General features: G+C 30.2%; 1 protein-coding gene across 1 annotated transcript in view; it reads left to right on the forward strand.

Annotated features, from left to right (window-relative positions):
* Rat1 (5'-3' exoribonuclease 2 Rat1) overlaps positions 1-15,431 on the forward strand; it is a 184,175-nt gene that overhangs the window by 14,316 nt on the left and 154,428 nt on the right. Inside the window, exons 5-14 of the mRNA XM_085822832.1 lie at positions 1,305-1,478; positions 2,514-2,676; positions 2,777-2,827; positions 3,687-3,704; positions 7,977-8,066; positions 8,250-8,299; positions 9,142-9,267; positions 11,652-11,731; positions 11,983-12,040; positions 14,647-14,704. Of these exons, the coding sequence (XP_085678958.1) occupies positions 1,305-1,478; positions 2,514-2,676; positions 2,777-2,827; positions 3,687-3,704; positions 7,977-8,066; positions 8,250-8,299; positions 9,142-9,267; positions 11,652-11,731; positions 11,983-12,040; positions 14,647-14,704 (868 nt within the window). The remainder of the gene's footprint in view (positions 1-1,304; positions 1,479-2,513; positions 2,677-2,776; positions 2,828-3,686; positions 3,705-7,976; positions 8,067-8,249; positions 8,300-9,141; positions 9,268-11,651; positions 11,732-11,982; positions 12,041-14,646; positions 14,705-15,431) is intronic.

Below are 15,431 nucleotides of genomic sequence, written 5' to 3' on the forward strand. Positions count from 1 at the left end.
AAAAGAACAAATTTTTTTCAAAAATGTTCCGAGTTCTGTACTCACAAAGTTTGGCAAGTGCATATTTACCTTGGAATTTAGTAAGTTTCTTAAGTTTAAATTTAGTAAGTTTCTTAAGCTGCTCAAATAAATTAATTCTGTAATGTCACAAATGTAAGATAGGAAGCATTTCAATGTATTAGAAATGGCAAAGTACTATGCAAAGTCTGAAATCTGGACCTCCAGATCCCCAGCCAGAACGAGGAGAAAAGAGAAAACAATCTCCACTATAAAATTTAGGAATAGAGAGTATGATACCAGTGGAAACAGGAGTGTAGTAAATGTAATTTTTTTCTTAAGTAATTAAGATTCATGCATGTCATTTTCAAACACCTGGTTGCACTGTAGTCAATAACATTGCATTGATTGGCATTGTATTCATGTTGGCCTGGATTACACGTTTGGCTCTTGAATGGTTATAGGGGAAGGACAGGGCCAGCACTACATATTTTGCCACCTGATTTACGAGTCCTATGTTTGCTGCCCAGTACTTCGTAAATTCTAAAAATTTTGCCTCTCCTAAATTGTATTGCCTGGTATTATCTCTCTTAAATTATAAAAATTCTGCCATCCCTAATTTTTTCTGTTAGGTACTAATCTGAATTCTAAAATTTTTGCCACACTGGTTGCACCTGCTCTGGGCGTGGACATGTGTGCCTTTTGGCTCTTGAACGGTTGTTGGGGAGGGACAGTGCCAGCACTTCACATATTGCCATTCAATCTAATTTCTATGAGTCCTAAGTTTGCTACCCAGTACCTCTTTAAATTCTAAAAATTGTGCTGCCTGGTATCTCTCTTAAATTCTAAAAATTCTTCCATCCCTAATTTTTTCTGTTTGGTGTTGATCTAATATTCTGAATTTTTTCCCATACTAGTTGCACCTGCCCTGAGGTTGGCAATGTGGTTAGCATTTTTCTATCTGACTTAAATATTAAGTGAAATTCCAGTTTTGCTATGTTTTCATGTCATATTATTGTATTTAAACTTATGATCTAAAATCCGAAAATTCCTGAAATCCATAATCTCCGATGTTCTGACAATTCTAGATGTCACTCTTTGTATTGTATTATATAATTGTGGGAAAATTAATTTTTTTATTACTAGTTTTAAAACTTAGAATAACTGTTACAATTGTAAAATTTGTTTTAGTAAACTTATGCCATTTTATTCGATATTGTTGTCCAGTTGATTGACTACATAGATTACATTTTGTTTTATTAGTTTCATTGTACCAATTATTATATTATTAATAATTATAATTGCAGGCACCTCGAGCAAAAATGAATCAACAAAGATCTCGAAGATTTCGGGCTTCTAAAGAGTCTGTTGAGAAAGTTGATTTGATTTCACGCTTGCGTGAAGAATTGACAAGTAAAGGAGTACAGTTACCTCCTGAAAAACCTAAAGAGGAACATTTTGATAGCAATTGTATTACACCGGTATGTTTGCATTAAAAAAAAGTTTAAATACTGAGTGTTAAAACTGCTTTTGATTTTATGACTGTGTCTTGAATATATGAGTGTATTGAAAGAGTTAACAAAAGCATGCTAATTCTTCATATGTATTTTATAAATAGCATGCAGTAACCATTTATTCCCATTTTAGTCTCATTATATATGTATATATGTAAGATATAACAAAATATGATGGCTGCTTTAAGAAAAAATTGCAACAAAATTAACTATTCTAAATTTGGTGTTGTGCCCCCAAAATTGGATGTTTCCATGTTACACAGCAACCTAAAATTAACCAGTCATTCTTAGAGTACTTTCTACATCTACTCAGTATATATACAGCTTTGCAAAACAATTACATCATTCCTTTCCCTAGATTCTGTCTTCCAACATCTGCACGCTGCTATGCCCACTTGCGTAAAATGACGTCGTATCCCTTTACCTGCGTATATAAAAATTATTGTATTTGCTTGTGATCTAGAAGGTATTCTATCTGCTAAAAAATGGTTTAGTATGTGTAAATAAAAATTAGAAATTTTTCAAATTCATTTGTGTCAGCGTCATCTTTTCACTTGACTATCGAAAGCTGCAAAATGTACCGCACATTGAAAAGTTTTACAGCACATTGAAAATACTACATATATATATATATATGTGTGTGTGTGTGTGTAAAATCTGACTGTTATTGGCTGAATTTAATTTTCAAGTTTTATTTGTATAACATTAAGGTTTCATGAAATATTTCATGGTCATTTTATTTCCTGCTGACAAAATTGGATGACAAAGGCAGTATTAATTGCTTTGGTAATCTAAATTTAGATTTATTACTTTCAGTATGCTGATAGTTAAGAAAGTGAACATTAAAAAATGCACCTATATATATAAATGTATTAGCAATGGTCACCTAGGTTTATAAGCACATACATTTACATTTTCCGATTGATTGATTTTGTGTCTGTAAAATTGACATCATCGAAACAGTATTTTTGATTAAATTATGTCATATGCTTATTAATTTAGGGTACTCCATTTATGGCAAGGCTTGCAAAGTGTTTGCATTACTACATCCATGACAGATTGAATAGTGATCCTGGTTGGAGAAATATTGAAGTTATTTTATCTGATGCAAATGTTCCAGGTGAAGGAGAGCATAAAATCATGGATTTTATTAGACGACAAAGAGGTAGTTATGAATGATATATGTTATTTAATTAATTTTTTTCTTAAACTGTTATTTCTGTTTGCCCTATATTTTACTCATATACTGTGTTTTTGTGTTTTAGCAAACCCAGATCATGATGCAAATACACGTCATTGTCTGTGTGGAGCTGATGGTAATGCTATTTTAATATTCATGTGCAGGCTAACTAAATATATTAATGTGTATCTTAAATTTTTAACCACCCCTTAAGTTTTTCATTTAATTAAGTGGTACCTCTTTTTCTGTTCCTAAACGTATTTGTCATTTATATTTCACATGTGCATCATCCCTTTTTGTGTGTTATTAATGCACCTGCTTATATAACAGTAAAAATGAAACATCCTGTTCAATAATATTCAAGTAATAACTTTAAATAGCTAATCATGTTCATGTTATGTCATAGTAGCAATTTTTGGACGAAACTTAAGAATCCTTAAATTAAATTCTCTTTAAACCTAGTCTTGCTCAGCAGCTCTCAACATGCAAGCTTTAAAATTTAAAATCTACAAGAACCTTTTTTTTTTTTTTTTTTTTTTTTTTGTAATTTATTGTTTAAAATCTGTGAAACTTTTTAGTAAAATATGTTCATTTATATGTTCTAAATTTAAGTTAAAAAAATTCCTTTCCTCAAATTAAATTACCTATAGGCCCTTCTGCATTAGTAATTAGATGGAAATGTGGTTAGGAAAAAATAGATAATCTCAGTTTACACAGACTAGTGTTATTTATTTATTTACCACTGCTTTTAAACAGTTGCCCTCTAGTGCAAATTCTTTTTGTCTGACTTTTTATTTCATATTTTATGAAATATTTCTCTAAAAAGAATTTTTAAGCTGTTGTTTTAAAATATACTTCATATCACATGAAGTTTTCCTTCCTATTATTACTCTGAATAGATTTTATGCAAATATCTAATATTTAAATTTGACAAGTAATTTTTTTCCATTGTGTTAAAAAATTTTTATTAATTATTTTCAAACTAATATTTTCAGCTGACCTCATTATGCTTGGTAAGTGTTCCAGAATTTTATATATATTATTATTTTGTAATTTTGCATGTTGGTTCTCAGAAGTATCGTTTTTGGTATTTGAGTATTAACCTTTAACTATGGGTTAAAAAAATTACCCCATTTCTATCCTTATGAACAAAGTATGTTATAAATAAGGTAAAATTAGTATTTGTGATATTTTTGACAAACTGTTTGCAAGCCAAAGGTTAGGACACATATGTCCCAGCTATAGTGAATGGTGGGATACATATGTCCCACACGTAGCAATTGACTTACTATAAGCACACTGATTATTCTGGAAAACTTTATTATATGAAATAGATTTACATTGCATGGTACAGGGTAAAGCATTCTTTGCATTAACCCAACATTACACATTGGACAATTGTATTTCTTCTTTCCTCAGTGTTCATTTGTGTGCAATGAGCACAGCAGTGCCTTGATTTTCCAACTATTGGAAGATGATCCCCAACTATTCAAGAGATTCTCCTTCTCTTGAATGAATTTTGATTCTCTCCTCTTTTTTAAACTTTTAGTTGGACATATATGTCCGGTTGGTAGTCAAAGGGTTAAATGGCAGCTGCCAACACACCATCAACCATCTGTTGATATATTTTGGTGATACAGTACAAAGTCCATAATCTGTACACGTCGGGACTTCGATTCTGGATTAGGGGTTTTTCCAGATTAAAGATCATCAATTTAAATCTGGTAAGATGGCATGCAGAAATTATACAATTAAAAAATATGAAACCATAATTTATGAAATAAATAGCAATTATGATCTAAAGGGTATCAAAATTTACAAAAAAAAAAAAAAAGCGTAATATATATTTGTTTACTTTATTAAACATTTCTTTCAATGTAACTTTCTTCACTATTTGAAGCATGCATGGGTTAACGCTTTACTGGCTCTACTTGCATGCGTAGCGGATGCGCATCAAACGCGCATTCATAAGTTTGTGGCTTTGAGGTCCGGATAATGGACGTCCGGATTATGGACTTTGTACTATAGAATGTATTATTAACTCTCTGGCTGCTCGATTTTTTTTATCGAAATCGCATCAAAAATTGCATATTTCAAATCTACATGTATTTGAGATTTAAAATATGTAGCACATTTTTGCAGCCAAAATTTTTTTAATATAGATTTTATGCATAAGAACAGACTTTCATAAAAATGAATTTAAAAAATAATCATATAAAGTCAAAAGTTCTGAAAATAAATCTTGATTAAATTATTATTTACTTTATAGAATGAATACAAATGTATAATAATGAAAATATTCAATATTTGCACAAAGTACTTAAGAAATTAAGTTTAGTATGGTACATCTCAAAACAAGTTTCCAGGCAAAGTTCTGCTTTATGTTCTTTGTAGCAAATCGTTGTTTCTTTGCAAATTTTTTTTACCATTTGCAGTTTTTTTGGGGGGGACCAACAAACAGCACACTATTTGCAAGGCCTTTTTACTTCCTTGTACAAAGTAAAAAGGAAGTTTTGTAATCCCGAAAAGTTGCAGGCAGCATATTTCAACGAAAATATCCATTTTGACCACTTTCGAATGCAATTTAACGATGTTTTTGCATGATATCTGTACGTAAGGACAGAATAAAAGACTCTTTTCCTCCAAAAAAGTTATAAAACTGCTTTCAAATGAATTCTGAAGAGACTTTTTCATGGCGTCTGTATGAACGTGTGTACATACGTACATACATATCTCGCATAACTCAAAAACGAATAGCCTCAGAATGTTGAAATTTTGTATATAGGACTACTATAACATGTAGATGTGCACCTCGTATTTTGGTTGCAATCGGCCGCGCCAAACGTATATAAATATATATATATATCCACTCTGTTACTTGAATCAGTGATCTCAGTTTCTTTACTCTTATATGTTTGTAAATTGTACATTTTTTGCTTTAAAAATGATTGAATTATGTTGTTCTTGTCTTCCGGTTAAGGTTTTTATGCCTTTAATAGATCTCTATGCAATATTTTTAGCGTTATCAACAATTTTAAAGTTATTTAAGTGCCACTAAGCCTAATATAATTTTTTTGATGGCGGCCATTGCTTGTTTACATTTGAAACAACAGAGTAGTGAATTTGTTGCCAATGTAGAGAAAGGTAGCTTTGCAACAACAAAGATAATGCCTTCATTTATTATTGTGAATTAAATCATGCTTAATCCTTTCTGGAATTTTTTCAAGGAAATACGTTTTTAAGATTTTCTTAATTTCTAATAATTAGTAATTTGTAATACAGATATTTTGAGCTTTTATGTATTTTTGCCTTGTCGCGAAGTGAGAACTGAATTAATTGAATGAGAAATACTCAATCATCTATGAAAACTGTTTCTTTTTTGTTTTGCTTGCTTAATTTCTTTTATACATCATTCTAGCTTTATTATAGTATTTGAAAAGAACATGTGGCAACGATTAGATAATTCTTTAAATGAGATAAATTTTGTGCATTCTGAGTTATAATATGAACAAAATATAATACTGTTAAGTGAACCTAGCGCCAGAGTGTCGCTATGTTAAACAAATAGAGTGAATTTTAAAGAATGCCTTTATTCTATTGTGGTTTATGCGCTGTCAGCGAAGTAGATTTAATTGAATCCAATAAGTTTAAAGAAATGCAAGGAAAAAATGCATATAATTTAATATTCCATACAAGGAAGTCATGTGGTGTACACATCAGATTTTTTTATGTGGGTTAGGAGATATGTGACTTGCAAAATGATGAGCTATCACTCTCAAAAAATTCAGAGCAGTACAAGGTCTTCCAAGTGTATAACATGTTCCTAAGTTCAAAGTAATCCAAAATAGTTACATTATTCATTATATTCATAGTTATTCCTGGATTGCGAAGAAAAGGAAATAAGGTGTGTGCTGGTGGAATATTTTTTATATCTTATTTTGCACCACTGCTGAACATTTTGGATGGTTATTGAATCATTTTCAGATTCATCACTGTCTGGAGATGAGTCGGATTGTTAACAATTTATTTTGCTGTGCTCAAAATAACTTTCATTGTCAGCGATACAATCAGAAACGAACATTTTATTTCTCAGTATGTTTCCTGCAAGCCATGTTCTGAATATAAATGGCAAAAACTGTAAATGGAAGTGCTTCAAAACCAGACAGTGAAATCTATGCAAATACAAAAATTTAGATGACAGTAAATACCAGCTGTTAACAGAATCATGTCTAAAGTCTAAATAGTGATTAGAATATTTTCAATGGAAAATTCATTATTGATGATTAAATGGAGGTGAGGAGGGATGTGCTTTAAAATAGAGAGAGAAATTTCAAGCCTGCAAAAATTTCAGGATGAGCAAAATTTTCTAGTTTCATGCTGGTAGTGAAAGATGTGGGATTAGCAACCAGAGGTTCTATGTCAGCAGATTGATAAGCAGGTTTCTTGGTGTCTGGCAAGAATAGTTTGACATTTACATTAAAATCACATCAAACAGATTGTTTTTCTTTGTCTCAACCTCCATATGGACTCTATTGATTAAGAAGGCAAATGACTTCCCTTGAGCCAGTTTCCAGCTCTTATTCTAACACTATGTCAGCAGTTATCAGCATTATATTTCCATCATGCATTTTCTTTTATGTACAGTTCCACTGTATGAGAACTGGAACAGTTTTTGTTAACAAAATATCACATGCCTGGAAATAATAGATTGCTTCTGTTTATCCTTCACTAAATTTAGTAAATATCTGATACAAAATGCAGTAAAATCTAACACAAGTAGACAATGTGCTAAGAAACTTCAGTGAGGTAAAGGTTACCAAAAAGAATGATAAAATGCAGGTGTGCCCTTGCTCTGTAATTAATTGTTGATATAAAAAAAAAAAAAAAAAAAGCCGCCTCACCTTTTGCTTCTCCCCCCTTAAAAAAAAGGTTATTAAACGAGCAAAGGGGGGGAAGAAAATACTTTTTTTTTTCTTTTTAGGAAAGTCCTCAACAGCTAGGATTGACACACAGCACTTGCAGGAAAACATTTTCTTTTCAAGGGGTTGTGAAAATTCATTTAAATGCTAAATGAATAAGTCTTTCAAAATATTTTTTATGCAGTATAGATTATTAAAAAACTGTTTTCTGAATTATTTTAATATAATTCATAAATCTATGCATATTTTATCATCATCTATGTTTTCCTCCTATGCTATAAAGCATAAATTTATTTTAGAAAGAATTTACAAATTGAATTTAATATTTATGTTATTTTGATTGACATTTTGTACTATTCTGTATAGGTTTGGCTACACACGAACCTAATTTTACAATTATCCGTGAGGAATTCAAACCAAATCAACCAAGGCCATGTGAATTATGTGGACAATTAGGTAATGTTTGCTTGTTAAGTTAAATATCTAACAACTTTGTTTATTAAGTTTAATATTTAAAACTATATATATAGTTTTAAATACTTAACTACATATATAGATATTGTTTTGTTTTTCTGAGTTAAGAGAAATTGAATAATGAATGCATTAGCAATGTTGTAACTACTTTGTTATATAATATAGGTCATGAAATGAAAGAATGCACAGGAGGAGCAAAAGAGAAACAAGGAGAGGTAAGAAACTGCAGAATTGTGTAAAATATAATTGTTAATATAAATAAAATATGTGAAAAATTCTATTTTTAGTTTTAAAAATGCATTTAAATTATGAATTTTGTACAAAATGCATTTTTGTTCCTTTTAAGTTTTATAGTTTTGTTATCAATTCAGCTATTTACATGCACAAAATAGAATTTAAAAAATAAAATGTTTTTGTAAAAGATTATGTATAAATGAAATAAAATCAGTGTATTTTGGATGATACACATAATACTGGTGTGCAATCACTTAAGTTTAATATAATATCAGAATACAAAGATTCAGTTGATCACTTAATGAGAATTCTCGACATGGCAATTACATGGCTGGAACAATAAAACTTTGCAACTGAATAAAAAATTCAGTTGCAAAGTTAAATTCTATATATTATAATATAAATAATTATGACATAAGACAAAATTGCTCAAACAATTTATGGTGAAAAAAGTTTTATTAGAACAAAACAGATGTTAAAAATTAAGACTTTTCTTTTTTTTTTTTTTTTTTTTTTTTTTTTAAATTTTGTTTAAGATCATAAATGAATGCCTCATTATATTACAAATAACCTTTCATATTTTTAATGTAAAATTTCTTCTCATAATCATACTAGATTTAATTCAAAATCAATGGAGTCGGAATGATTCTTTATATCAGACATTGTACTGTATCACTAAGTTTTTTCTCATGTTCTTGCATTTTAATTTGCCAATTCAAAATGTAAACTTTAAATACATTGTATAGCAGGAATTTATGATACCTAGTATTCTACAATGGAAGAGCCATTATCATTATTGTTTGTTTTTTTATTTATATTACAGTTTGATGAGTTAGAGAAACCTTTAGAACAAGATGTTGAATTCATATTTATTCGACTGAATGTCTTAAGAGAATATTTAGCTAAGGAATTGACTATGGAAAATCTACCATTTCCTTTTGACTTAGAGGTAATATAATTTCTATGATTCTTCTTGTATAGATAGCGCTAAGTAAAACAGAGGCATTTCATGAGTATTGTTTTCTAGAACTATTTACATATTTATCAGATACATGTATATTTTGCATGTGCGGGACTTGTAAGCATATTACCACTCTGTTTGTTCCTTATTTTAAAATATCACTTTTTAAAGAAAACTTCACCTCTTCATTTGCTGTTATGGTCTAGAAATAATTCTTTCATTATTTAATTAATTTCTATGCAAAATCATCCAGGAATTCAACGTTCAATTGATTAAGCATTCCTAAATCAAGGTATGGCCTTGAACGTGTGTTAATTCATGAATATTTTTTAATTCTGATTCCACTTTAACCTAACATAGTAAATAAAACCAGGAAGCACAAATGATCTATCTTAGAGTCCAATATGTCCCAATATTTGCATGGGGTTTTCATGACTTTACAAAGAGTCCATTCTGAAATATGAGCTTGTTTCCCTCAGAAACGAAAACAGTTTGCTCAAAAATGCATCTTCCTTCTTATAGCAGTAGCTCATGTATGCTTTGTTATAAATAACTGTTCAAAACGTCTTATTTTTTATTGCTATCTTTGGGATGATATTTCAAAGGCATGAATATTTCTGAAGTGCTGAAATGCATCTCTTAAAGAGAAAGATGCAGTAAAAGCTAAAAATTGCAGAAGTGTGTTTCTACAGTGATGAGCTAAATTTCTACAGTGATGAACCAAATACTAAATAAAAACTAATACTAACCTGCAGGCAAAAAAGAGATCGAAACCAGACAACGGGCAACATCTCTCAGAAGTTGTGCTCAGCAACCAGGCAGTAGGTTTACTGTGGTCAAATGACTTTATAAAGGTGGCATATTCACCTGCCATCATGAACACTGCGTACCATTGACAACAGCCCATCAGCAGCACCATTTACAGTGATGTGAAGAATACAAAGATTGAACACCTCAGGAATGGAGTCAAGTCCTCTTTCCAGTGAGAACCATTTGTGTTTGGCTAACAATTCTCATATCCAGTTTATATAGAGAGACTTTGGCTTATACTTTCATCCCACTCACATCAGGAAAAGAGACTGCTGTGATTGTCCTTGTGTGCTTTTGTGGAAAGGTATTAAGATGAACGGATAGCTAGAGCTCTGCATTTTTAACAGAGGTTCACTTATCAATAATCATGACATTGATGAAGTTATCTTTCTGCATGCGTCTTTTCTAGGGTGCATTAGTCCTGACTTATAATTTTTGTGGATGAGAGTACACAGTCATGCAGGACTCATTCTATTGAGGAGCTCCTGGAAAGGGAAGATATCCACAGAATATATTGGTCAGTGTGTTCCCTTGATTTCAGGTGCTAAATATTCTCTGAATTGACACTGAGAATACTGTAGCCCCTTTTCAGTCAGAATTTACAGAAATTTTGTGCAACTGAAATGAAAAAAATCAGCGCTCTAGGTATCCTTTTTTTTTACTTATAAAAAGGAACAGGCCCCCAATAAGATCCTGGTTAACAGACATTCATTCAATCTGTTCTGAAAACCGCAAATGTGAACTGCATGTCTACAGACATCTGAAAGTTGGTTACAGGGAAAAAATGCTAAGTGTCGGAGGAAAAACAATGGGTATCCATCTATTACCAGGATTTCCTTATGTTACTTTTACGGATCTACAGTAATAGATAAGATCTGATTTATTTACTCACTTTTTAAATACATCATTAAGCGTTAAAAGGGCCTTTTCTTATTGTACACTGATGACTATTTGGCGCCCACTCGAGATACTAAGTTTGACACATCTGCTTTAGACAGATGCCTGGCAGCATGATCATACCCTCTGGAGAGCACCAGACAACTGAAACTGATGCTGTTTGAAGAATGGGAACTCTTTCCCTGTTACATAATTTAGTGTTCAGTATCAACAGATGATCCAACACAGTTGTTTCTGTTAGAGGGGGGTCATATCCCTTACTAAGGCAGTTTCATTTGTTGTTCTTCTTAGCCAGACAGTATTTTCTACCAGTGCCATTGTACCAGCAAAGCCGTTTTCTATTCATTCCGCACTGTATAAAATCCTATTAATTGTTTCGCTGCTCTACTTTCTTCATCATTTAAGTACTACATTTTACATTTGTAGTACTTAAATGATGTGTTTGATTTTTGTGGAATTATGGCCAAAATCAGAAAAGTTGCTTGTTTGGTACATTAATGTATTTTCTATTAAAAATTGCCCTTCTGGGGACTTTGTGGGGCAAGGAGAACTTAATAAAAGTATTATACATTTATTAAGGCATCTTTCACTATTTAGATAATATTTTGTTGCTGCTTAATCAATTGTAATATATGTTAAAAATAGGGTTTTTTTCTTTATTTTAGCGTGTTATTGATGATTGGGTGTTCATGTGTTTCTTTGTTGGAAATGATTTTTTACCTCATCTTCCTTCGCTTGAAATAAGGTATAAATTTTCACACCTTCCTTTTTAGTTAATAGTAGTTTATGATTTTAAAATAAAAACTTAAATTAGGTTTAAGGTGGAAAAAGATATTTTTTTAACTTTAGAATTTTATAAAGGAAAATGATTTTTTTTTTAATTTATTTTTGAATTTCTGCCTTTTTTAATGTATTAACTTAAATTCTTTTAAAATCTCTCATTTAATGATTGTGTTGCAGTGATTATTTAATGTTTAACTTGTTAATTTCCTTTAGGGAAGGAGCAATTGACAGGCTTGTTGAGTTATATAAGAAGGCAGTTTATAGAACTGGAGTATGTACAAATTTACATAATATAGTAACATTACCAATATATATTTTTAAATGTTTAGCATTTTATGTCTCAATCTTATCACAAAAATCCTCTGAAACGTAAGATAATATATTGCCTTTTAAATAATTCTCAATTGTATATTGATCATTGATCTGCCGGAAATTCTGTAGATGTTTTATGTTCACAACAACATATTTCAACTTACTTATAAAAAGCAGACACCTCTCCCCTTTTTTTTCCCTGGCCACCTTTTTAAATATTTCACATAACTCGTGTTTTTGAAACAGCATGCTTCTTTGATGCATAAAATCATATAACTCCTTCAAGTGAGTCATTTTCCTGGTTTTATTCAAATCTTTACATCTATCATATTTTTCTGATTTTTCAAATCAATTTTTGACATGTTTTTATATAATTTTACTCTTCTAAAATTACTCAGATGTTGAGATGTAGTATCAAAGCATAGAGACACAGCATCAGAGTTTGTACAACTATATAATGTCAGAGAAGAGAAATCATTTGGCAATAAATTTAAAACTATTCTGTCATTAAAAAGTCTTTTTAATTCTTCTAAAATCTTTAAATATGTTGCAGTTTTTTTTTTTTTTTTTTTTTTTTTTTTTTTTTTTTTTTTTACCTTTTTGCTGTTTTGTGCATAGGTTGGAACTTTAATAGTTTCAATTCTGCTGTGTATATGCTATAAAATATAATTTTTACTTCTCACTTATATGCTGTTATAATAGGACCATGGTATATGGCTGTTATAAAATAAACCAACTTGATATAAGTTTCTGTTTAGACATGAAAATTTTTGTTTGGAATACGACTCAAGCTTGATGAGTCATCACTTGGTGTACTACTTGTTTACCTTTTTTGAGACAATTCTTCGACTGCCCACGAACGACACTATTCCTGCTGCTATTATTTTCACATCTGAATTTTCACATAACTTTGTGTATTTTTGGTTATTTTTTGTAAATTTATGAACAATATTTTTTAAGAAAGTCAATAAGAAGTGTCAAACAATGAAGAAATGGGTTAGGATCATAAAAGGTGTTTAAAAGTATGAAGATGGCATGAAGAAAGTGAACTATCTACAATAGTGAAAAAGAAAGATAAAATTAAATCTGCTTACATTGACATGAGGGTAAAATTGATTACCAAACAAAGATCACTGACATTAAAGCATGTTGGAATTTTTTTTTTTTTTTTTTTGAATAACAGAAAAATATTTATGCACAATGTGCATAAATATTTTTCTATATATTTCATCTAGTGCATTTGTATTTTAGTATTAATTAGTATTGTAATTATAACAATATTTTTTATGAGAACAGATTCATTGTTCTCCTTTTATTTCTTATCAGAAAGTTCATTTGATATATATCCAGTTTGGTATAACTCCAAGAATCTGGAATCTGGAACAGATTAACCCTCTGAGCAGCCTGGGTTTTGTGATCTGTTATGAATACCTTTATTTAAACAGCCTTAATTAGCTAAATTTGTATATTTACCTAATTTAGTCTCTATTTTCATAAATTTACATTCATTAAGATGACATTTATATTATTAATGAAAGTAAGAAAGCAAAATATCTTAAATTATAAGCTAGTATATACCAAGTAACAAAACATCTCATGACTGGAAGCCGGCCATCGCGTTTAAGAGAGATAATGATGTATACTGAGGTACCACTGTTTTAATTGTTAACCTACCTTACAATAAAAAAACTCTTATTTATGATGCTATGCACATATGTGAGGACAAAAAAAAAATCTCGTGAGTTTGCAGATGAAGTTGTGTAGTGCAGTATTTTTAAAACAAGAATAATGGAGTTGTTGAAATACAGAAATGCCTGCTGTAGGATGTTATTCAAACCTATTTAGCACTGTGAATGTGAAGTAGAAGCTTTCTTATGCTGTGTCATTTGGCTTGACTTAAACCAGATTATGTGGGAACTAAAATTCAAGCATTAATCAAGCAGTGGTATCATTACAGATCACTACAAAATTCAAGAGTTGACCTGAACACCTGCAATTTGATGATTACACTGATTCTGAAATCTAGCTTTGATGGCACTATTCTAATGCATACTGTATTTTAAGAGCAGCCATCAGTGCAATATTAATGTTTGTATTTGAAACTTAACCTACTTCCCAGCTCAGTAAAAAAAGTGCTGACACTTGGTGGAGCTGAGAAGTGTTTTATCGTGCACCATGCTCACATGACGGAATTCCTTATGATTATAATACGAGCGTTAAAATAAAGGAAGAGTTTTATGACATTTGTATCCAAATTTTTACAAAGATTCTTCATGAAACAGTTTTCTCCATTAGAATCATGAGAAGAACAGGTATTGCTGCAGGTGAACAGGCATTGCTATATTGTTGGTAACTATTTACATATAACATTCGTGTCTGCAATAAAAGTTTCTCAGAAATATCTCTTTTAATTGTTAATAAATAATTGAAACTTTTAAAGTTCCAACTTTTGTATTATTTTGTTTGAGGAATTTTGAACCTGATGTTGTAACTATTTTATTTACAATTTTTATAAATGTAATTGACAATCATAAAATACTGGTAACAATTTCTTCCCCTTTTCAGGGATATGTTACAAATAGCGGTGATGTTGAATTATGTAGAGTTCAGCTGATTTTGACAGGTATATTTTCAAAATATTTCTTCTCATGTATTTCCAGCATGACAAAGTTAATTAATCAGTACAACTGATTTAATGGGTTCTTTACTTTAAAATAAATTATGTTATAATTATAAAATGCTTTAAAATAACCTACCTAATTTTAGCAATGCTTATAATCATGTATTGAATGTTAAATTTATTAAGTATAACGTAAGTAACTAAGTGTGCATTTGTGAGAAACTAGCATTAGTGAGAAACTAGCATTTCTGGTTAAAATTCCTTGAGATACGAATATAATTAGTTTTGTAATTTTTGCATGTTATTGCTTCACTGATGTTTCTTTAAAGAACAAATTTGCTAGTGATTATGTTATGCAACATAATCGTTGATGTTTTGGATCTAAAACTGTATTGTTATTCTCTTAAAAATAGAAGTCAAATACAGTTTTCAACTGTGGAGCATTTTTTGTGTATTAAAGTGCCTCATTTTTACAATTTGTAGTAATAAATCATAATTGAATAATTGGGTGACTAAGATAAGCTATTAGATTTCATTACTTTAATTGTGATTTTTATGTATGTAAGTCAATTTATGGGTAAATTTTGAATTTATTTTATAAATTAGTCTAATAACCTGTATGTTTATCTTCGCAATTTATTTTGCATACAGAAGAATGTATTGAAATTACTTACTAAATTTTAAATTTGTTTGATATATTTTAAATTGGACAGTTAAGAATGGTAGAGTA

Source organism: Stegodyphus dumicola, chromosome 8 (genome assembly GCF_044657685.1).
Source record: "Stegodyphus dumicola isolate Sdum_Otavi_A_Nest chromosome 8, ASM4465768v1".
NCBI classification, from domain to species: Eukaryota; Metazoa; Arthropoda; class Arachnida; order Araneae; family Eresidae; genus Stegodyphus; species Stegodyphus dumicola.